Source organism: Myxocyprinus asiaticus, chromosome 9, assembly GCF_019703515.2.
Source record: "Myxocyprinus asiaticus isolate MX2 ecotype Aquarium Trade chromosome 9, UBuf_Myxa_2, whole genome shotgun sequence".
NCBI classification, from domain to species: Eukaryota; Metazoa; Chordata; class Actinopteri; order Cypriniformes; family Catostomidae; genus Myxocyprinus; species Myxocyprinus asiaticus.
Window position 1 is genome coordinate 42262492 of NC_059352.1, and position 25088 is coordinate 42287579.

The 25088-nt window shown below is 36.8% G+C and overlaps 1 protein-coding gene across 3 annotated transcripts in view; it reads left to right on the forward strand.

The window, feature by feature from the left end:
- LOC127446263 (alsin-like) overlaps positions 1 to 25088 on the forward strand; it is a 42861-nt gene that overhangs the window by 2145 nt on the left and 15628 nt on the right. For 2 of the 3 annotated variants that reach the window (XM_051707028.1, XM_051707029.1), the window contains exons 4-19: positions 847 to 1907; positions 4142 to 4315; positions 6134 to 6281; positions 7406 to 7471; positions 10411 to 10579; positions 12160 to 12256; positions 12387 to 12464; positions 15540 to 15731; positions 15888 to 16059; positions 16489 to 16678; positions 18113 to 18178; positions 18346 to 18508; positions 21353 to 21484; positions 22177 to 22305; positions 23803 to 23873; positions 24437 to 24503. In XM_051707028.1, the coding sequence (XP_051562988.1) occupies positions 847 to 1907; positions 4142 to 4315; positions 6134 to 6281; positions 7406 to 7471; positions 10411 to 10579; positions 12160 to 12256; positions 12387 to 12464; positions 15540 to 15731; positions 15888 to 16059; positions 16489 to 16678; positions 18113 to 18178; positions 18346 to 18508; positions 21353 to 21484; positions 22177 to 22305; positions 23803 to 23873; positions 24437 to 24503 (2975 nt within the window). The remainder of the gene's footprint in view (positions 1 to 846; positions 1908 to 4141; positions 4316 to 6133; positions 6282 to 7405; positions 7472 to 10410; positions 10580 to 12159; positions 12257 to 12386; positions 12465 to 15539; positions 15732 to 15887; positions 16060 to 16488; positions 16679 to 18112; positions 18179 to 18345; positions 18509 to 21352; positions 21485 to 22176; positions 22306 to 23802; positions 23874 to 24436; positions 24504 to 25088) is intronic. The other variant, XM_051707030.1, reaches the window with a different exon arrangement.

Consider the following 25088-nt stretch of genomic DNA (forward strand, 5'->3'; position numbering starts at 1 on the left):
AAATAAAGAAAAGACGGTGAGCCTGTGTTTTCTTTTATATCATTTTTAATGTTATGCATCATATTTTCTATACCTGTTTTTCATTAATGTACATTATTCCAGCTGTATTTATATCACTGTACCTTGTTTTATATTATCCGGACATAAAAAAAAGAGAAGTTTGTTTTGGGAGGCTGTTTGGAATATTCTTGTAGCAAAATATATGTGCAAAAAGGACGTATATTTATGCTACAGCAATATTTACTCATATAAAATTGTTTTTCATTTTTTTGTTACAGTCTTGGTGTGAATAGACCTTTTGTCAGCAATTCTAATAGCAAATTCATCACAAATTTAGTGTGAATAGGCCTTTAACAAGTAGCCAAATAGCTATTTAGGCATTGTTTTAGGCCACTGTTAGCAAAAGGCAACCTTCATGAAATCTTACCGGTGGGTATCGCTGGTTATGGTAAAAATAGCAAATAACGGTTGTTTTGAAAAAGAAACGTTACCATCGAGATGCTCGCAAAGGTGAACTTGACCTTAAGCCTTCACACCACAGTCAAAAAACCTCTTCAATAGTAGGTTTCAGCAGAGTGTTAGGGGGGAAGTAGTCAAACAGTTGACTGCTAATTGGCTTTTAGGTCAAGTCCGACCCTTCTTTTCTTGTTAAATATCAATTAGAAACTTATGGAAGTAACATGGATTGCAAAGGCCGTTTCATGTCTTTAAACTCAGCAATTCAGATTGTAGTATGTGCCTTTGTAGTATGTTGGCAAAGATCGGACAATCAATAATTTTCGCTACTCTTACATTTTGCCATGATATTGAAGTACAGTAATATTTATATAACTACTGTATATTTAGGGGGACAAGTCTACAGCTTTGGTGAGCTGCCATGGAAACAAAACCAAGCGTCATCATTGGTGACTGAGCCCATTCTGGAGGCAGTGCTTAGTGAACAACGTGTTGTTTTTGTGGCAGCCGGCTTTGCCCACAGTGGAGTTGTAACAGAGGATGGAGGTGTACACATGTGGGGAGAAAACTCTCATGGCCAATGTGGCCTATCAGGACCCTGTATTATCCCTAACCCCACCCCTGTGGGAGTGTCTGACTCTGAAACCTCGCCCTCTCAGACAGTTAAGATCTTGGTGGTGGCATGCGGGGATAAGCACACACTTGCTCTTTCAGCCAAGCACGAAGTATGGGCTTGGGGCAGCGGCTGCCAGCTGGGCCTGAACACCTCAAGTTTTCCTGTCTGGAAGCCCCAGAAGGTTGAGCACCTGGTTGGAAGGCATGTGTTGCAGGTGGCTTGCGGAGCTTCTCACAGCCTGGCTCTGGTACGCTGTCTTCCCCCTCCACAAGAACCTTGCAAACCCCTTCCAGACAAGTGCGGTCAGTGCCATCGGCTGCTCTACACCATGACGGATAAGGAGGACCATGTTATCATCTCTGATGGCCATCACTGTCCACTAGGGCTGGAGAACACTGAGACCAAATTTGGCGTAGAGGGCAGGCTAGATCAGGGGTCACTGGGTAAGCAAAGCAGGAACTCTCCCTCTGAACCCAGCGAGATTCCAAAATCACTTACTTCCAGCTCCAACCCTGCAGCTACACCACCCTCTTCAAGCACACCTGCTTCTGAACCTCAAAATCAGGCACCTATATCTAGCCAAGAACCTGCAGAACCAGCCATAAAAGACTCAAAGGAGCCTGCCATTAATGGAGAAGCTTGTGTTGAAGCCTCGGAGACCGGAATCCCTGAGCCGGACAGTTTTAAGGCCTCAAGTGGATCTGGGTTAGAAACAGGGGTGAAGTCATCCCCATATCCTGATGAGCAGGCGGTAAAGGCCTACCTGAAGAGACTCTGTGATCACTCGCTGTCAGAGCACACGGCCAAGACCTCTAGCATGCTTCACTCTGCTCAGGTTAATCACACGCAACAACATTTTTGTCCAGATCTATTAAATATTAAGTTTATTTAAAAATACATTAAAAATACAATTTACACAAAACAATTACTTGAATACACCTCTACTAGGATGAACATGTTTTCATTTTCTGAGTTCAGAGTCTTTTTGATGGTAAAATAAATAAATAAAAGTCTAATTAAAAGCTGAAATTCATGAAAAAAGAAATGTTGTCATAAGTAGTTTGGAATAATATTGTATATAATTTTGTATTATATATACATTATTTTTATATATATATATATATATATATATATATAAAACAGAAAATAAGAAGATCTTGTGTCTTGACCCTCGTGACTGTGTGTGAAGTTTAAAAAGAAAACTGGTATTTTGACATTTTTATGAAAAGGAACATTTTGTTCTGATCAAATGAACTAACCCTTAGAGAATTCCTTGATATTGATGACCTAAAAATTCATGATATTTGTAAAAAAAAATATATATATATATAAAAAAAATAAAAAATAAATAAAAAAATATATATATATATATATATATATATATATATATATATATATACATATAGTGAGCCATGAACTTGAAACATGTTATACTTTCTTAGATTTTCACGATTGGTTCTCACCACTCTACTCAAGTATTATGAACTATGTGGTTTTAATTTTTTTTTTAATTTTTTTTTTTTTTTTTTACTTTTGTAAAAAGTAAATACATTTCAACAAAATTAAAAGAAGTTTTACCAAAAGAAAAGAAAAAAGTATTTCCCATGCCTCTCATTGGTCAGTTGGTCACATTAGTGATGTTGATATTTACTATAGTAAAAAGTAGTTTCATTTCACAAGTCACCATTATAACGAACAGAGTGTTCCTCTTGGTGAAGCTAGTGTACTTTACTCATTGCTTAACAATGTTTCTTGTTACCAATGCAAGTACTTTGCAGAAGAACAGAGTTTGTTCTTACAGTAGTTAGAAGTCTTGAAATAATTCAAGATCATTGTAGGTATAGTGAATTAGAATTAGCTTTTTCTTTGAATCAACACATAAAAGTTTTAATACAATGGTTTGTTTCTGATAGAACCACCCATACCACTCATCAGTACAATGGTAATACCCCCACAACAATACCCTTTGAAATCCCCACACAACCTTTCTCATAAACCCATAATAGTATCGGTATCGGGTCCAATACCACGCTCATGTACTGGTACTCTTTCCAAAAACTGATACCTTCTGACATACGAATGTCATTACGTAAACATTCAGCATACAAATTAAAATCATATTATGTCCTAGTGAGATTATTTTACTGCAAAAGTTGTGATTTAATTATATAAATATATAGTTTGCATGAGCGGCACACTGTGAATGTGTTCCTTTTAATCCTCTTTGGCTCATACAGGTAACATCGTCTTGTGCATCGAGCGCTCTGTTTGAAGCAGATGACAGCGAACAGAGAGCAAACTCACTTTGTAGCGTGAGGCACAAACAGAGTACATACTTATTTAATTAAATAGCAGCCTTTGTGGTTTTATAATCACTTTGAGTCACGTAGCGACCTGCTTTTCTGGAGTGGGTAGCCCATCATGACATCAGAGCAACTTGGTCTTAACAACACAGAAACTCTTCAAAATAAAAGCTCCACCAAAATAAAAGCTCAATTTAAATGAAAAAAGTATGACAGAAATGTAATATTCACTGTTATACTACTACTACTACTACTAATAAATCAATAGTAATTGTATTATATTTAGGCAATATCTTACGTCTGTGATGCTCTGTAGTGCAGCAATTTATTTGATAAAATATAATTCAATGTATTTTAGTTTGTGCTGTGAGGTTCTGAATAAAAGCACTTCATTTGATAAAAATAATACAATATCATGTTGAAAATTAATCGTTATACTTTCATTTGATTAAAGTTTTAATGAATTTATTTATTTAAACACCATTTTGATGATAAAATTGAAATAAACAGGTATCAGACTCGGTTTCAGCGAGTACCATAAAAAAAAGTAATGGTACTCGTACACTGTCTCAAAAACGGTATCGGGACATCCCAATTAAAAAAAGGAAAACTTTAATTTTTTTATTCTATCTCTTAGAAATTGAATCTCTAAAATAATCCCTTTAAAATGCTTCACATCGATATAAACTCGGCCTAGTTAGTTGTTGGGCATCTGAACTGTACAAAACAGAACTCTCATGTCCAGTTTGCATGTGTCCCATCACAGATCTCTGGTGACCCGGCTGATCCTTTCATATGTAACCCTTTGATCCCGGTTGCCCAGTCCGTGACTCCAATGGGGACAGCACTAAATAACTTGGTGGTGTCGTGTGCCTCTGCAGTTGGGGAGCATGTTGCATCCACATACAAGCTCTCTCTGAGAAAAGTGATTGGTTACTGGGTAAGTGTTAATAACCAGTTTATATTATTTATATATATATATATATATATTAGTTGTGCTCAAAAGTTTGCACACCCTGGCAGAATTTGTGAAATTTTGGCATTGATTTTGAAAATATGACCAATCATGCAGAAAGTCTTTTATTTAAGGATAGTGATCATATGAAGCCATTTATTATCACGTAGTTGTTTGGCTCCTTTTTAAATCATAATGATACCAGAAATCACCCAAATGGCCCTGATCAAAAGTTTACATACCCTTGAATGTTTGGCCTTGTTACAGACACACACGGTGACACACACAGGTTTAAATGGCAATTAAAGGTTAATTTCCCACACCTGTGGCTTTTAAAATTGCAATTAGTGTCTGTGCATAAATAATCAATGAGTTTGTTAGCTCTCACATGGATGCACTGAGCAGGCTAGATACTGAGCCATGGGGAGCAGAAAAGAACTGTCAAAAGACCTGCGTAACAAGGTAATGGAACTTTATAAAGATGGAAAAGGATATAAAAAGATATCCAAAGCCTTGAAAATGCCAGTCAGTACTGTTCAATCACTTATTAAGAAGTGGAAAATTCGGGGATCTCTTGATACCAAGCCAAGGTCAGGTAGACCAAGAAAGATTTCAGCCACAATTGCCAGAAGAATTGTTGGGGATACAAAGAAAAACTCACAGGTAACCTCAGGAGAAATACATGCTGCTCTGGAAAAAGATGGTGTGGTTGTTTGAAGGAGCAAAATACGACGATACTTGGAACAAAAATGAGCTGCATGGTCGAGTTGCCAGAAAGAAGCCTTTACTGCACCAATGCCACAAAAAAGCCCAGTTACAATATGCCCGACAACACCTTGACACGCCTCACAGCTTCTGGCACACTGTAATTTGGAGTGACGAGACCAAAATAGAGCTTTATGGTCACAACCATAAGCGCTATGTTTGGAGAGGGGTCAACAAGGCCTATAGTGAAAAGAATACCATCCCCACTGTGAAGCATGGTGGTGGCTCACTGATGTTTTGGGGGTGTGTGAGCTCTAAAGGCACGGGGAATCTTGTGAAAATTTATGGCAAGATGAATGCAGCATGTTATCAGAAAATACTGGCAGACAATTTGCATTCTTCTGCACGAAAGCTTTCCAGCACGACAATGACCCTAAGCACAAGGCCAAGTTGACCCTCCAGTGCTTACAGCAGAAAAAGGTGAAGGTTCTGGAGTGGCCATCACAGTCTCCTGACTTTAATATCATCGAGCCACTCTGGGGAGATCTCAAACGTGCGGTTCATGCAAGACGACCAAAGACTTTGCATGACCTGGAGGCATTTTGCCAAGACGAATGGGCAGCTATACCACCTGCAAGAATTTGGGGCCTCATAGACAACTATTACAAAAGACTGCACGCTGTCATTGATGCTAAATGGGGCAATACACAGTATTAAGAACTAAGGGTATGCAGACTTTTGAATGGGGGTCATTTCATTTTTTTCTTTGTTGCCATGTTTTGTTTTATGATTGTGCCATTCTGTTATAACCTTCAATTGAATATGAATCCCATAAGAAATAAAAGAAATGTGTTTTGCCATGTTTTCTTTAGAAATGGTAAATATATTACCAATTCTCCAAGGGTATGCAAACCTTTGAGCACAACTGTATATAAACCATTCAAAAAAGATACACTTAATATATTCAATAAGCATGTGCAAAAAAACACATTACATCATTACAAACCATTACCAGAATTGTTTCTGTATTTATTACATGAATACAATTGCATTCTTGTGTCTGAATCATAAACTTGATCTTTGATTGGTGTACTCCAGGTTCCAGCAGAGGCGCACGAACGAGTCGAGGAGAGACTGCGTCAAGAGGAGCCAATGCAGGGGAAGAAAAGCTCCAGCCTGGGGGACATCCGAGAGGAGGAGGCGGAGCTTAGCCGTCGCCTCTCTCTGCCGGGCCTGCTCTCTCAGGGTACACACCTTCTTCTCTTACACTCAGTGTACCATCTCTGTAAGTTTGCATGGAGATGTGAGTCTATGCTTGTGTTTTCATTAGCATGGACTAGAGGTCGACCGATAGTGGATTTTGCCGATACCGATAACTAAGGTGGTGGAAAAGGCTGATAATCGACTAAACGGCCAATAGTTTTAAAAATGGATTTTTAGAATGTTAAAACTCTTATGTTAAAAACTTTTTACGACTATAATATGTATATACCTTACTATGTAGAACCAAGCCTTTCTAACTGTAAAATCATCCAGCGCCGGACATAGAGGATCATGAACAAACTATATTGGCAACTATCAGCAAATATTTTTGCAGATAACGAAAAATTCAACTATCGGCACCGATTAATCGGGAAAACCAATATACTGGTCTACCTATAGCATGGACTACTTGATGAGTTTCTTTCGTAGTTCTGCACGGTTGGTGTTGCTGCTGCTGCTGCTGCTAAGGCTATGAATGACTAACAACTCCTTTAACAACTTTGTGATGAATTTCATTAATATTGAAAGAAAATAGTCTGCTTTTCTAATATGCTGATTTTACGGCTGGTCAACTAACTGCCCATCATTCTTTTTCATGTGGCCCTCCGATTACTGTCAAAACTTGCAAATCTTTATTAAATAACGTTTCGCTCAAAGACTTCTTCCGACACTTTTAAAGAATGCCAGAAAAAGGTTTTTAACCAAAATGTTGTTATTTAATTAACATTAGAAGTAAAAAAATCTTAAAATGTATTACTCTTGAAAAAAGTTTGACCCTGTTTGAATTTCCATTTGGCACTATTTGGTAAAAGTAGTTGAAGAGCCCTATTTTAGAGGGTGTGATTAGACTGTGTGACTATTAAGAGGAATGATTGCTATTGTACGTGATCTTTCATTAGTTGAAAACGTGAGGTTTAAGCATAATCCTGTGCCATATGTTAAGACTTAATGTAGTTCATTCAGTTTAAAGCAAAGCCCTGCAAATCTCTGCGTTTCCGACTTGTGGATGTATGCTGTAATGTTTTTTTCAATGACATGGCTTTTATCGCTGTGGCTCTTCAAATTTCTGCTGATGGCACGCATTGACAGGTGTCCTATATATTGCAGTTACCATGGTTACAGACAATGCACAGTCTGAGATGAAGGCATCGTCTTCCACTGCATCGACTGAAGGTATTTTTGTGTGTGTAGTTTGTAGTTGAATGAACAGTTACGTTTAGATTAGAAGTAGATTTAAGGGTGAATGTCACGGACACATATCCAGGTTATATTTTTCCCAAAATAAAACGAGAAACAAGAAGTAACATTTTGCATGAAGAAAATAAAACATAACTTTGATACCATTTATATTTGTAGAATTAGACATTATTTTCAAGACAATGAAGCACATTTTAACCCCTAATTCTTATGTCTTTACAATTTAAAGCTGAAGTGTGTAATTTCTACGACACTAGCATCACTGAACGGAATTGCAAAAATAAACAATGTTTTCAAACAGCTTTCTGAATGTCTTTCCTTTGTCTGCAGTTGTTCAAACAGTCCCCCCGCCCCATCTCACGCCATTGGTTGAGTAACGTTGTTGTGGCGGGTCTAAGCGGGCCGCTCAAAACAGAGGAATTTGTATAGCTCCACAGAGACACAGTATTTACAGTTTTCGAGAAAATTAACCTGTGAATGGCTTCTAGTTGTTTCTGCATATTGAGCTACGACAGGAGAAAGTATTTTAACATTGAAAAAGTTACATACTTCAGCTTTAAATTATATCTCATTTTTTTCACATCACAGTAATGAGAATGAGCTTTTTTTCAGAGATTTGCAGGGCTTTGCTTTAATTTATTACATTTGGTAATGTGCTTAGTTTTCATGTAAATAATGTCACAATGCCAAAAGTCTTAAAGGTGCCCTCAGTTTTTTGTTTTTGTCATTTTGGACTTAGCAGTGTAGATGCAGCTTCATTCAAAATCAATAGTTTTCAGTTACAGATGCCATTGTAAAAATTCACTATTCACAGTCAGCCATGATTAATCTATGAGTCCAATAACAGGGCGATTACTGAGATTTAGTGAGTAATATCTGGCTGGTCATGTGATTCAAACATGCCAGCCCCCATGAGGGGGACCCACTCCATGTAGAATAAAACTGCTTTTATTCACCTTATTCAGCCCAGCCCCTTCTCAGCACTCCGCTATTCCGAATTGTGTCATCTAACTTCCTGTTTGTATTGAAGCTACTAAGAAGAGTCGATCAAAATGGATTACTTGTGGGAGCCCAGAAAGTATTTTTCATCAAGAGTTGATGGTGTGAGTCTACAGAACCCCTTTACTACGTGAAAATTCTCGTGAGGTGTTTTTTCTGTTACTCTAAATGTTCGTATTTTCTGACACCCGCAGAGGTAAATTGGACCTGGCAGATCACATTTGGACAGCTATGACACACTACACTTTTTCATGATACAAGCGTTTAATTGTTATACGTGTAATTCTCCTTAATTTTTAGGTTTCAGCTTGTTAATAATTTGTGTTAAAATGTGTAGTTGATATGAAATGTCCAACAGTGACAGCTCGTATTATTACACATGCAAGTTCAACATTAAAGAAAATTACAATTGCACTTTTTAAAATTAATTTTTTAGAGGCTTAAATGTGATTAAAATGGTTGTAAACGGAATATAAAATAAAACATACACTTTCACATGTGTATGTGTGTCAGAGTGTGTGTGTGTGTGTGTGTGTGTGTGTGTGTGTGTGTGTGTGTATTTATATAGTTGCACCCTTCCCCCGTCCCGGTATAATGCTCAAAAAGTCTGCTTAACTATAACGCGGTGGGTGAATAACATGAGAAGATGGTCAGAGGTGTCGTTCGAGATATTTTTAATGGCTTTGTGTTGTCTCTTGGAGTTTCATAAGCACAGAGGCATATCAGTACATCCACAGCTTGAAGGTAGGATCTTGTGTATTTATGAATGAAGTACTCTTGTTTTAAAATCTCCCCGCTCTGCTTCCAGTTGTTACGACATCCCCTGAACACTTTAAAATACTCAAGATAGATCCACTTTGCTAATTACATTTTGACATCAACACCATAGATATCTTCTGTATATAGCAACCGCTAGAACAGAAGTTCCGAGACAAAATTATTGAGTGCACCTTTAATGACCCTAAAATAGGCATTTAATTTTCTTTTTGAAATACAAAATTTCTTCTTTTTTTTCCCTGTTGATTTTGCAGTAAAAATATGATTTCTAATTGTTCTTAACAGGCTTTGTGCGATTCACCCTTAGACAGAAGTCATCATCCTTGGCTGACAAACAGGTTGTAGACTGTAGTTGGATGACTATGTAATGCTGATTGTGCATTTTCACTTTTCTTTCATTATATGTAGTCAAAACAAGTTTATGTAAGGTCTCAGAAAACTTTCTGCTGCAGTACTTTGCATGGGTTTAAAGTAATTTACATTTGGTCAGCTGGGTTAGAGATTGTGATATAGGGGCTGTTTTAGGTCTTGAAACTTTGGGATACCCAGGGACTGCCGGAGAAACGGTCTGAACCTGGTTTGTTTGTCTATCTTCAAAAATCATAAAACATGGTAGATGGGCTAGAAAAGATGATGGTAGTCAGTTCTGAGCCACCTGCAACACAAACACACCTTTCCTCATCTCCTTGCCCCCACCTGTGCGACAGATGGATCCCAGTGGGGCTGGAATATGTCAGCATGGCGGTGTGTGTCTGTGTGTGTCTGTGTGTGTCTGTGTGTGTGTGTTTTTTGCAGAGAGTAGTATCGGAGTAGAGTTGTGTTGGCTGAGTGTGAGGGTCTGCGTCTGTGCTGTTAAAAGATTCATGTGAATTTTCTCTTTTCTGTTCGTTTGTGTTCATATGGCAGAACCGAACTAATGCATATTCAATGAACAAACTGCCGTGAGTTCATAAAGGAGTTGAAATAAAGTGTAAACTGTATTTTTTTTTACGATTTGTCCACCTTGTTGTTTGTTGTGCTAGCTTTGGTCGCATGTGTGTGTATTTTTGCATGTTTCTCCTTTTTGTTTTTTATTAGCCCCCTTGGATATTGATGTTCCTCGCACTAACGAATGTGTTGTGTGTTATTTTCTTTCTCAGTGTCTCCTCGTCTTTTGCGACGGACGAGCCGTCCCCGCATGCGGGCTGTTCCACTTGCTTCAGGAGGTGTACCTGAGGCCGACACCCACCTGCCCTCCCTGCAGACAGAAGTGTGGAGCTGGGGGCAGGGCCAGGAAGGGCAACTTGGACATGGAGACCTTCTTCCCAGGTCAGACTCCATCCATCAGCAGGGAGGCATGAGGTGTCCTGAGGTCATCTAAAACTATTTGACATTTTTTTTTAAATCTTGTATATTAGGGCTGTCAATTTAATGTGTTAATTTAATACAATTAATTAAAAAAATAAAAAACAGAAATTAAAATATTTATGCAGTAATTTAATTATGCCGAGAGCAGGCAGCACGGAATGAGTAATAAAGGAGCCGTTCACACAGGGTGCATTTTTGTGTTTATGTCCTTTCACTTATTTATAGGGCTGTCGATTTAACGCATTAATTCAGTGCAATAAATTATATAAAAAAATAGCGTTACAAAACATTCACTCAATCATGTCCCAGGATCAGAAAAAGGAATATTCCTACCATTGGAGCAATTCAAGCTTAAGGTACCACCTGTTTTCAGCAGGGGGCAGTAAGTGAAACTCGAATGAATAGCCAACGCGCAGCTGTAGAGACAACAAACCACACTCAGGCTTGCTTAACACTAGTGACAGCACAAGATGAGGACGTGTTCTTGCGTTCAAACACAGATGGATGGAGTGCAACTCCAAATGCAGGGAGTATAAAACGCTGTTTTATGACGCGACGCAACCAAAGTGAGACACTCCAGAAGCATCCATCTGATGAAAACACCTTATAATAAATTGTCAGATTGACGAATTCAATTGCAAATTGGATTGCTGTGATATGCTTATGTTCAATAAAATGGAAATAAAGAATAGATTGACTTATAAAGCAACTTTTTGTATTGTCTGATCAGTGCTTTACTCATCTGCCACAATAATATAATGCATTTTAATTATTTAAATTATATTTATAACATATTATAGTTCTAATTATTGAAATAAAATTATTTGAGGGCCTTTTTCAGCAAATATTAATATGCGATTAATTTGATTAATTAATCTACATATAATGTAACTAATTTGATTAAAAATGTTAATCGATTGACAGCCCTACTTATTTACTTTGGATTAACTGTATCTGTGAATTATATAAGAAACGTGTGATTAAATTAAATGACATATTGGTAATTAAATAAAAAATGGACAGCCCTATTTATTCTACATGCAGTTTTTATAACTTTATAAATTAATGGAATATTTTACTTTTAAAAATTATATTAGATTAATTTAACTGAACTGCAAAAAGACAAAGGGTTATTAAAGTGGTTAAAACTTTAATGGCACCTGAAATATACACTTTATACATTACAGTATATACTATATTTATTTTTAACTTATTTTTAAGTTTTAACCTAAAATCTTGATATTGACATGATATATGTCAGCAACCCAAACACACCTGAACTGCCTAATCCAGGTGTTTGGTTCACTTGTCAATCACAGCCAGATATGCAGGCTTGAAACTAGGTTGACTGAGCACTCCTGATCTAAGTTTTCATGCAGTCTGGCAGAGCTGTATTATGAAGTCAAGTTTTATGAGTTATGTTCAATTGAAAGCTTTAAAAGATTGATGTGCCCTTCTACAGTGAGGACAGACTTATTAGATGCATTAAAATTGAAGATGTTATAGTGAAAAGCTCTTCATTCGTTTCTCTCTCTTTCTAGAGGGCAGCCCGTCTGTATTAACAGTCTGAATGGTAAAGAGGTGCTGAGAGTGGCTGCAGGTGCTCATCATTCTCTCGCCCTCACCGCACAATCACAGGTGACACTTTACCTGCATATCTGTGCCTTTGTTATTAAGAGGTGAGTCTATTTCAGTGGGATCCTCACGTAGTGTGTGTGTGTGTGTGTGTGTGTGTGTGTGTGTGTGTGTGTGTGTGTGTGTGTGGCAGGTGTTCTCCTGGGGCTGTAACACTTCTGGACAGCTGGGACACATGGAATCACCCACCTCCATCCCCCATTTAACCAAGGTATACACACAAACTAAAATATAGTGATGGCCATACTTATCCTAAAGTATTAATACTTTAGATACTAATGTTGTATTGAGAGGATCAATCCTCACATAGACATATTGATAATACAGTTTTTTTTATTTATATTTTTTATTAACTAAACTAGTGAATGTATTATTTATTTACCATGAAAATTATTGCATTTCATAAGATTCAAACTGATTTCTTTTTTATTATAATATTATTAATTAGTAAATAGTTGCATAGGATAGGATAGTTTTTCCTGTTCAGGATGTCCGCAGATGTCCCCAAAGGGCGGTTTAGTTAGATTTAGCAAACTTTTTGGAACTATTTTGTCCCCATACTTTAGCTGAATAAACCTCAATACCACTCTCTAAATGAAGACATACCACAGACATTCATATACATACTTACTTCTATCCAGTGTTAATTTAATCAACGGAATTACTGACAGAGGTCGAAGGTTTTTTTTTTTTTATTTTGCCATCGATAACGAAGACAAAATGAGAAAAACAAAAACGGTTTTAACTGGAATACACTGTTGATGAATATAATGTTTCTTTGTTTTCTAGAATTAATTGACTCAAAATCCAAAATAATTTAGTCAAATCCATTCATAGTATGTTAGAGATTTCCCCACTTCACAAATAGGTTAATTATTTAATAATTATATAGTGAATCATTGTTATTTCAGGGCCTTTTCAGCAAACATTTATTTATGCGATTAATCCGATTATTAATCGGTATATCATGTAACTAATTCGATTACAAAATTTGCAAGCACTTTAGAATAAGGTTCCATTCGTTAACATTAGTTCATGAACTAACAATTAACAATGTATTTGATACATCATTTATTAATCTTTTGTATTGTTACTTAAAGGTGCTATATGCGATTTTAGCCGTTCTAACTTCCACGAGACTGAGTCGTTGATTTAGCCACGCCCCCTTTTCCCAAAACACCACACCGATACCGTTGAAACCGACACAAAGCATGTTCCCATGGTTGTCAGGCACAACAGTAGCGACATAACATCCTCAGCCGGCAAATTATAAATCAGAATATGGCATTAAGCCTCAATAATTCGCTGCAACGACAATACTACGAGAACACACAAAATGATTGACAGGCAGAAAGTGGCAGAGACCGTGGCCCGCGGACACATATTTGTTTGTTGTTTACAAAGTCTAGAGCTTTCATAACCTCCATGAAGTTGGCACCCCATATAATTAAATCATTACCAAATCTATACCATTCGTTTGTGCTGCGTTTGTGCTCATTTGTGCATGGTTCGGTGTTTGAGATATTAGACATAATCTTTTGTTCTCGCTTCTGGTTTGTGCCGTGTTTGGTATCGTTGAAGCATTAACTTTTGGGCAAAGATTTTATTTTTCACCTCATCAAACTCCAAATGCAAAAAAATTAATCAAAATTGTCCGTGTTTGTGCTGCAAATTATGATTTGTTTATAGGCTATATGTGACATTGCTGAACAAAGCCGTACATAATGTTTATATTGGCTAATTATTCAGAATTAGTTTTTTAAGTAAACAGCCACAGTATTCAGCTCTGAATTTGCTTTTATTCGTTTTAATTTAGCTAGAAGCTGGCATGACTTGCGTTGAAGGTGTTTGTGTAATTGGTTGTGTAATGGCTTGTATAGTAGCTAATATTCCAAATATTTGTTTGAAATTTCAGCGCAATGTTTGAAAACATGTTAGGTGCCGGTCACATGCTGGAATGCGTTGTTGTTGCACTAAAATTACACACAGCGCCACAAAAGAGCAAAATGTATGTGTCTCGACTCGAGACGTACGTTTAACAGTTTAGGTTCTTTTTAGCTTGACATGGCATCTAAAAACACAAACAAGCCATCAAAGACATCCATCTAGTGCACGTTTACATTGAAATCAATCATAAAACAGCGCGGAAGGACACAAAAACGTGCTCAATGTGAACGGCCCCTCAAAAAAATGCCCCAGTTTCTGTTTTCTGTTTTTTTTAACATCTGAAAATAGTTTTTAATATTCTATTCTACGCCTAGTAATAAACATTATTACATAAAATATGATTTGATAGTAATTTTGTGGGTAGGAAGAAATATAGTCTCAGTCTAATTATTCAGATTGAAAAAAAAAACCAATTGTTTAAACTGAATTATCTGAATAAAAGAATGACAGTATAATTGTGTGTTTAGAAGAAAAAGAAAGCCCTCATAAATGTAAAAAATCCCCCTGAAAATCAAATCCAGGTGGTAATTAATGCCCTTAATGGAAAAGTACATTTCTGACACTGTTAATATGCTATATAGGACTATATCAGGTTTTCTGGACACTTTTCAGTAACTCATGTTACTTATGTTGATAAATCATATTTTTGATACATGTTTAAATAATGTAATATCTATACTGTACATTTTCAAAATATTTGAATATTAAAGTTTGGTCTGTTACAATTTTATTTCGCACATTATTGGCAGCTAAAATAAGTTATTTTTGTTGACTAAAATTATATGCCATTTAAGTCAGAGTAAAATTGTCCAAGGACAACTATAAGTAAGCCAGTGATAGGTTGGTTTCTCCCAAAAATGCTAACACTAGCGGTTTTAACATTGCTCTTTTTGTTTGAGTGGTCTGACATGTCAACTTCTGAACCAATGGCGTGAGTTTGGGGCGGGGCTACCTGTTTAGCTGTCCAATGGAAAATGGGTGTAGTGTTAAGGAAACCTCTTTTGAAAACGATTATTATTTTTGCAATTCCATTTGGTACCACTAGCGGCCACTTACCTTTGAATGATCCCTCACCTTAACCCTAAAAGTAAACATTTAGCATTTTTAAAGAGAAACAAAAACAACAACAATTTTTTCATAAAACACTTTTCCCTTTGAGGATATTCCCAAAGGATGGCTTAGTCACATTCATCCAATATCTAAGGACATTTTTGTCCCCAAGTATGGCTAGGTTTAAAGACGCTAGACAAACACAACCTGCAGTGTGAGTCTATAAATTATACACATATGTATACAGTTTGACAGTTTACTCTATTTGTCTCCTTCTGTTCTCTTTTAGCTGTCAGAGGGGATTCGTGTGTGGGATATAGGGGCGGGGCAACAGCACACTCTCCTATTGGCTGACGGAGATTGCATCCAGCCAATCCTGTACTACAGTGGGCAGCAGGTGAAAGAGGAGGTGGAGCAGACAGGAGAGGAGCAAACAGGGGAGTATACACAGCAACCTGTGCTGCTCCCCTTTTGTATGAATGTGAGCAAACTCATCATATTCAGCATCATTTCAGATGAGTACTTTGGGAGTATTTTGAATGCTATTGTTTACTATTCTGAATTATGCGCATTGACTGTTTGGTAATTCTGTTATTGATATGACTTTGCATCACTCTTTATTCTGTGTGTGTGATAGCTGGGCTATTTGAGCAGTGTGTGTGCGGGTGGACAGACATGCGCCACATTGGCGGACCGTAATGTAATGGATTTTATTGGCAGTCTGCATGAGCTTGCGGCTGCAGAGAGAAAATACTACTGCAAACTCAGCCATATCAAGAGTCTCCTGCTCCAACCACTGCTTAAACTGGGTATGACAGTGTGTGTACTCTATGTGGTGTGTAACAGACTATGACTGATGCTTATTGGCCCTGTTTACACCTGATTTTTAACATCCATCTCAGGTAATCGGTTTACAAGTGGTCCACTGAGACAGATCGTTATAAACAGCGGGTATAATTTATATACCTTTCAAATGTATCTCTTATGACCACTTTCTATATTTTATCACCCCTGATGGATTTTCACATCAGGTGTAAACGGGGCCATATCTCTGTAATAGCATTGCATGGCCAACTATATTTCAACCATAATTATATTGTTTGCATTACCACCACATCAGTAAGTTCTCAGTCTTTTTAAATCTCGTCCTTGGTTTCAACTAAATAAAACTACTATCCTGTGAGACTAATTGATTATTTGGGATTTTAGTCCTTAAATTAACTTTTCATTTCTTTTAGACTCTTTAAGCTCTGCCCTCGGCCAGCCCTCTGCAGGGCTGCTGCAGAATCTGATTGGACGATTAGGTCGACTGTCTCAGCTAACGGGTCAAAACTCTGCCTCTCTGAGCTCTATCCTGCGGCGCTCGCGTGATATCCGAGGTCTTGTTCTTCTTAACGACGCACATCTGTTCCTGGCCATGTATTCAGAGCAAGTATACAGTGCGCACACAGACAATTAAAGAATTTGAAGTGTGGAGGTTACCTCAGTGATGACCTCGTCAGATTGAATAAGTGCTTTTGGCTGTTTTTCTTCACCCCATGTTTATTATTAAGGACATATCATGAAAAACAGGATTTATCCTGCTCTTTGAAATACAGTTCGGCTTACTATGTACTCATACTTAAATGTTAGACACAAAGCTCCCTCCCTGTTCTGCAATTTATTGAAACTAAGTTGCAAAAACAGCTCATTCAGAAATGTGCACATTTCACATTAGAGGTAGACCGATATATCGGTTTTAGCGATAAATCGGTGCCGATAGTTGTATTTTGGAACTATTGTTTATCTGCAAAAATCTATGCCAATAGTTTTATTTGTATTATTCTTCTGTGTTCCTTTGTGGCCGGTGCTGGAGGAGTTTACAGTAAGAATGGCGTAGTTCTACAGTACAGCTTGTGAATAATAATAAACCTTATTCCTTATTAAACCTCATCTGGTGAATATATAGGCTATAAAAAGCTTAAATTGGTAAATACTATCTCACAGAGCATTGTAACAGAGCCAAGTCTCCATCATTTCAAAATAAGAGTCTCTGATGTATTTCGGGCATGTTTATATTTAGAAGTCCCACGTTATGCACCAAATCATAATTCTTTTTGGTCATTATTGAGATATTAGTTGCACAACAAAGTGCATTTGGGATTGTATTCATTTTGGACTCTTGTAGGCTCGATGTCTGTGCCCGTCATAGTAAGGAAAGACTGAGATTTGTTTTTACAATTCTATAAATCAATTAAAAAAAAACTATCGGCTGATAAACCGGTTATCGGCCTTTTCCACTACCTTAGTTATCGGTATCGGCCGACCTCTAGTTCACTCCAAATATATCGTTGTGCTAAAAAGACCAGATGCAGCATCACAAATAAAACAGAGCACAGGTTTACACAGTATTTCGAGATGCATTTTTAAGTTATTATTTACTTGACACTAAAAAATGCAGTTCTCTTGCACAAGAAGCTGAAAAAACAACAAGATGCTGTGTAACAGTCAAAGACTTAAAAAAAAAAAAAAAAAAACCTTTGGCCCCATTCACTTCCATTGTAAGTGCCTCACTGTAACCTTGATTTTTGCTTCTTTTTTTTTTAAGAAAAGGAGGGACAAGTCGAAATTATTTTTCGGGGTAATCAACACTACGCCACAAATGCTGTCGATTGAGCTTAACTTGTATTGAACCCGAAATATACCTTTAAAGGTCAGAGAGAGGGTGGAAAATGGTCATGTAAAACTGACTAACATTCTAAGAATATAGCACCTTTTAGCTTAACAAATATAAAGTTTGCACCCCCCACTTCAAGTCTGTTCTGTTTCACCGTAGTCATTTTCTTCCCTTCCATTGTCTTTCTGGCTTATTATTTTATGCAGGTACTGTACTGCAGTTGGTGATCTTTTAGTCATGGGAGGATTTCAGGCCCTTGTCAAACCTTGCCAGTGAGTTGTTGAAAAATTGCAAATGAATGATGTGATATTGGAAATAATGGTTGTTTTGTGGATGTTGATCTTAACAGAATTTAAGATAAAATGTTGCCATTTATAGTAAAATTCTGTCTCTCTCTCTCTCTCTCTCTCTCTCTCTGTCTCTCTCTGTCTGTTTGAAGCGATGTGTTTGGGAAAGGGGTGGAGGTTGTTCAGAGGTTGTCGGAATGCTCTGAAGAGGGTTTGCCCTTAGCTGATAACCTGGCTCATCTCTTTAACCTGCCCTTAAAACACTTGCACGAATATGGAAGACTGCTGCTCAAACTGGCTACATGCTATGAAGGGGTGGGTACACACTCTCACAAACACTGATTGGAAAAATAGTAACACTTCTTCATTTTATCATCCTTGTTGTTGTAAGACACCATTACCATTAAGAGTACCATTAAATGCTCATTAAAAATGATTCTTTCTCTTTAAGCTTTTCTAATTTTATAGTTACAGCATAAAACCATGATGTATTTCAAGGTGCACTAAGTTATTTGTTGTTTAAGCTTTTCTGATTGATATAACAGTATCTTGGACTTTATACTGCCACCTGTTGGTGTGGAAGCAAAACGTTTTCACTTACTAGGGTTTTATTTTTCTCCAAATTAGTTTCCTTTTTTTTTAATTCAGTTTTATCATGAAAATGGTCTCTAATGAAATGAATTCATTAAAACTTTAATCAAAGGAAAATAGAACAATTAATTTTCAACTTTTGCTTTTATTTAGGCAGAAAACTGAGTAAAACTTTTCAGTTTCTGTGTTTTTGACTTTAGTTTCTCACCTTTGGATATGCAGCTTGCTGCATGGCCCAGTGTGATTATTAAACCACAAAAGACTGTGATTTAATTAAATAAATATACTGTATAGTCTGTATATGCTGCACGAAAGTGTGCTTTGCTCTCTGTCATCTACACACACACAGCACACATGATGATCAGGATGCAGTGTTTTCAGTGTACGAGCATCTAGCTTAACCAGTACTGGGTAGATTACTTCTGAATTGTAATCTGGTACTGATTACAAATACAATGACTAAAAATGTAGGCAGTAACGTAATCTCTTGGATTACATTTTTAAAATGATCTAATCTGATTGCTTTTTGATTACTTTTAGATTACTTCTGACCTAATTCCTGTTTATTTGATGTCACATGCATTTGAGTAGGATAAGCTGGTACCATTTTGAAATAATATTGCTTAAAGCTGAAGTATGTAATTTTTGTGCCACCAAAGGGAATTGCAAAAATAAACTCTGCTTTCTGAATACGCCCCCCCATCTGCTATTGGTCAAACAAAGAGAAAGCTCCTCCCTCAACTCAAGCCATTGGTTGAGTAACGCTGATGCGGTTCTAAGCGGGTCGCTCAAAACAGAGCATTTTTCATTGTGCCACAATAACACATTGGTTACAGTATTTTCACACAGAAAAGTTACATACTTCAGCTCTAAATACTTAAAGAAAACGTACTTCAATAATAAAATTATAAGAATTTAAATGATTTTTTGTGTGTGCATTTTATCTGCTCTTTGTCTATTTCTAAGTGAAATAAAAAGGCTCTTAAAATGTTTTTACTCCAGCAATTTTGGCATTACAAACGCCATCCATGTGTGGTAACAAATTAGACTAGTTATATTTATGAATCAATGTCGCAAAAGCGCATTCATGTACATTTGTGTAAAAGTAAATTCGCGAAACTAAAACTAACTTTACCACACTAATGCATTTGGTTTGGCATTTATTTGTGGTTTACCACTCCATCTTCAGTGTAAATATAGCCACCTTGATGATGGCTCGAGTCATGTCTGTGTATGCAACTATCCAGCACTGAGCTTCACACATTCATTTTCAAAAGCGTGCAGCCTTTTGCAGTTTAATAATCACACTAGTACATATTGTGATTTTGATTTGATTATAGGGGCTGATTTTGATTATAGGTACTGTAAGCGATTTTTTTTTTATTTATTTATTTATTTATTTATTTTTTAATTCATGGAAAATTATGCAAAAAATATTCCTACTCCCTTAAAGATATTAATGAAATAAGTGTCCTGAGATATCTCACCTGTCTCTGTGACAGTTGTAGACTTTGTAAATAGCAAACAAATATTTGAATTTGACAGCCACAGAAACAAACAATGCTGCTTTTTTGCTCAGTTTTGGTCTCAAAATTATATTTGGAGGGCGGGGTTTTGGAATGAGGGGGCGTGGCTAATTCAACGGCTTAGTCACGTGAAAGCTTCAGAATGCTAAAATCGCTTACAGCATTTTAAATTGTGCATTCAAACATTATTTTCCCCCCCAAATATGTCCAATTCTGTGACATTCTAAATTTTATAGGTAATTCAATTTTTATGACTGGATTCCGCAATTCCGTCTGTGTTTTCGGCATCGTGGAAATCAAAGGACACTAACTTGCCAATGTCATTGTAGAAATACCCTATTCTTAAGCAAATTTGTCACCCATGATTCATTTATTCCCTATCTAAAAGTGTCAGATGATGGGGGGTCACGGAGATGAAGTGAAGGGTATTCGACTGCTTATGTGATCTCAACATGGTGGCCAACATGAAGGGCGACCAGCCTTTTGGGCCGTTTACATTAGACGTGTTTTTGTTTTCCTCTGCGCTGTTTTTAATTTGTTTTTCTATGCAAACATGCACTAGATGTACATCTTTGACAGTTGCGATGCATCTGTCAAAAAAAAATAATTATTAGGCTCCTGTTATGGCTGGAGTTTGGGTTATCTCATGTAAGTGTGCATTATTTTAAACATAAAACTACTCTTTATTACTGTTGGTTAAAACTATTTTAACTAGTAAGTTTTGTTCATCATTAACATAATGTTGGCTTAAAAATATAATGGGAAAAAATCTAAACATTTTAATACATTATTTAAAAACTTAAAACAGAAAATACTTGGTAGGGCCACTATTGGCTGCAATCAACTGCAAAAAAATTATCTCTTTGGGTCTCTCTCAGAAGTTTTGTCTCTTATATATGGTTTCTTTTTAAGGCTACATGTTTGATAATACAAAATGATGTAACCCTACCCCATTCTGAACACACATCAATAACTAAGATTTGTACTCAACATTCTCAATGTCCGTCACTACATGAACCACATTTCTATGTTTGTGTGACAGAACTCAGTGGATTATCAGAGGCTGCAAGACGCCTGCTCCAAATATGAGTCAATGGCTCTTCATCTGAAGAGGAGGAGGAAGGAAGCAGAGTACACACTCCACTTCTGGAAGACCTTTCCTGGAAAGATGACCGTGAGTCCCATTATGTCTGCCTCAGGGTCTCACAGGCACTTTAGCTGTCAGGTGGCAGTCAGTCTAATGTGCAACAGACAGTCAGGTGTTCTCCCTGTTGAGCAAACACTTTTAATTTAGTGTTGGAAATGCTCTGAGGTTGTAAATGGGATCGTAATTTAGACTGTGGAAGAGAGAGAACTTGAAGTTTTGCCTGTTAATTAAAGGAACAGTTCACCCAAAAATGAAAATGTTGCCATTATTTACCCACCCTTGTGTCATTCCAGCTCATTATTATGAGTAAAGCAGATGGCCAAGACTGCAAGCTCCAGACAGACTCCAGAAAAACCCACCATAAAAGTAGTCCATGTGGCTTGTCTGCTATATTCAGAGCCTTCTGAAGCCATATGATAGTGTTGTGTGAGGAGCAGACCCAAATTTAAACCATTATTAACTGATAATCTTCCCCTCTGCCACAGCGCTCAAATCTAATTTGCAATTGCATGTTTTACAAAATGTCTGTGTTGTGATCAGTCACATGACACATGAGAACCAATGCCATTTGCGTCAGAGACGTGAAACCTACCGCGATGTGTCTAAAAACCCGAGATTATCAGTGAATAACAGCTGAAAGGCAAATGACAATAACTAAAATGTTCTACATTTTATAGGAGAACTGTTTCTTTAAAGCTTGTTTTGAATTCACTTCTCAGGACTCTCTGCGGAAGCCGTCTCGTCGGCTGATCTGTGAGAGCAGTAATAAAGCTTTGACTCTTCAGAACTCAGGACGTTTTTCTGTCAATTGGTTCATCCTCTTTAATGATGTGCTCGTTCATGCACAGGTTTGTTGCCGTCTTTAAGCATATGTTTAATTCACTACCATTTCAGCTCTGTCTTCTCTGTTGGTTTATTTTTTTATTTTCGTACACAATACTTTCACAATTCTTTTTTTTTTTTTTTGCCAACTGGGCATTTGGTCAGACAAACAATCTATTTCCAATGACTAATGTTTTAGTGATGTTTTTCTTTGTTTTGGTAGGGCATGGTCACCTATAAGAGTTGGGCTGTACGAATGAGTTTCCTCCATAGCATACTGCCCCTAGTTTCCAAGGATGCACCCTACAGCTGTAGTGTTTGGCCTCATGCATCTTACCAATGCCTCTGTTAAAGGAGCATTTCAACCACAAATAAAATTCAACCTCATGTTGTTTCCAAATCCATATGACTTTCTTTCTTATGCGTAACATAAAAGCAGGTACTTTAGTGAAGTGTCTTTGCAATACAGTGGCTGTATTTACTCACTTTAAAGCTTACAGTACATAAGTACCCAAAAGTATCATAAAAGTAATCCATGTGACTCATGTATCATATTCCAGGTCTTCTGAAGGCATTTCAAAATCATTTGAAAAAAGTGCCTTTGAAGTGAGGAACTGTCCACTGTCATTATATTGAAAAGACGGGCTGTTATATTCATTAAAACATCTCCTTTTGCGTTCCACGTAAGAAAGAGTTTTCATTTTTCCATTCCTTTAAGCGTTCCCCTGTCCAAAATGTCTTGTTTCAGTGTGGTACGACACCATAAAATGGCCGTACATCGGTCTGGGTACATTCCAAGGCTCCCTGCTTGCAAACCCCCATTTAAATATATATATATATGTTTTTTTAAATGCACTGTGCATAAATATACATGTATCTGATTGTAGTAGAGGGCATGTTGTGCTAGATGGTTTTATGTTGAACAGTTGTGGTTGTAAGTCTTTTCATAGTGAATATATAGTGAATATTTGAGATTTTGATCCCTAATTTTCCTCCCTATTTTCCCAGATCCCCCTGTCCTCTTTACTGTGTGTGAATATGTTTGTGTCCCTGTTTATGAACGTATCCTTGCATCTCTTTACAACACAAAATAACGTGCTATTAAAATTTCCTGCTACAATTATATGTTGAAAACCAATTCACTGTTGTTTTTTGCACAGTTGGAGATATGTATTTTGTGATAATTAACAGATATCAACATAAATTTTATTTCATACCAAATGTCATTACCATTTACCAGATACTGTTTAGTTTCACAATGCATGATGCTTTTAAATCAAATCTATGAAATCTGATTGGATGATCCAGTCTGCTGATTGAAAGGCATTTTTTTCACAAAATGTGTAGGCGAAACTGACTTCAGAGTAGAATTTGCAATGTAAATTGCAATGCAATTACATGAGATTACTGACATTACTGTTCATCCATCAGGACTATAGAGCAGAATTGTGTATGACCCCAGTGCATTTATTTTCTGCATATTGTTCTGGAATTAGTTGCATTTCTTTTTTAACCCCTCACAGTTTTCCACTCATCACGTCTTCCCATTGGCTACACTCTGGGTGGAGCCTGTTTCTGAGGAGAACACTGGCCTGTGAGTGTGTCAATCATGTTTATTTGCTTTGTTTACTTACAAAGTGTCTTTGTTTGCAGTGTTTGGTGTATTCTGATTACAAAGTAACTAGTTACTGTTATCTAATTACTTCAAAGTTTTTAAAAAAGTAGCGTAATGCATTACATTTTAAATTCTTTAATCGAATTTCAGTTACTGATGTTCAGACACTTTTAAGTACATTATTTAAGTAACATGTTTCTAAAATATTATTTGTGTATTATACATTTATAATATGAATTCATGTGTACGTCATATGTGCATTTCTGTCACAGCTGAAGGGTAATCGACAATGAACAAGGAGGAAATAGACATTTGTTTGAATTAAGAGGAAAAACAAACCTTTGTGAAAAGTGTTTCAAAAAGTAATTTAAAGGAAAAGTAATTAGTAATGTGATTACTTTTTTGTTAGTAAAAGTTTGTACTAAAGTAATCTGACTACAATTTTAGAGAAGTAGTAATTTAGTAATTTCTGGTGGATTCTTTTTTTAAGTAACTTACCCAATGCTGGTAGTTTGTGCATTAATGTGTGATGTTTTTTGCAGGTATGGTTTAAAGCTGACCTCACCAGAGGAGAGCTTCAATCTGCTGGCCTCTTCACCAGCTGAAAAGGTAGACCAGACTCCAATTTCCACAATTTGTGACTGTTTGGAATAGCATACTACCTTGCTACTCTTACTATATATGCAGTTTATAGTATGCATACTGGACATAGTATGCATACTTTCTGTATGCATAGAAAAATATGTGTAATAATGCATTCCACAATGCAATGCATTTGACTTGACCTTCAATTTACAGTGTGCCAAATAAACTGGAGGTAATATCAGCTGCGACTTTTATATATTTCTTTCTTGACATATTATTTGAAGGAATTGCCAAATTTAAAAAAATGCTAAATAACGGCACTCACTAAATTAAACATGCAACTTGATGAGGTCATGTGATGCAACATAGTCATGCTGTATGTAACCCTTTTCACAAATCCAGGTTGGAGAGCAGAAGTAGATGCATAGCAGGGTAAACTTGAATGGTGGTGAATGGAGGGCCACAGCAAATTTAATTTTTGCTTACCATTTGCTCCAGCAGCAAAAGGAAAAAATCAACGCTTACGCTTTCACAGCTTTGCAAAAGATGATAAAAATATACAGCGCTGAATAACAGATGTAAGAAGAGAGAAATAGGCCACATTTCTGT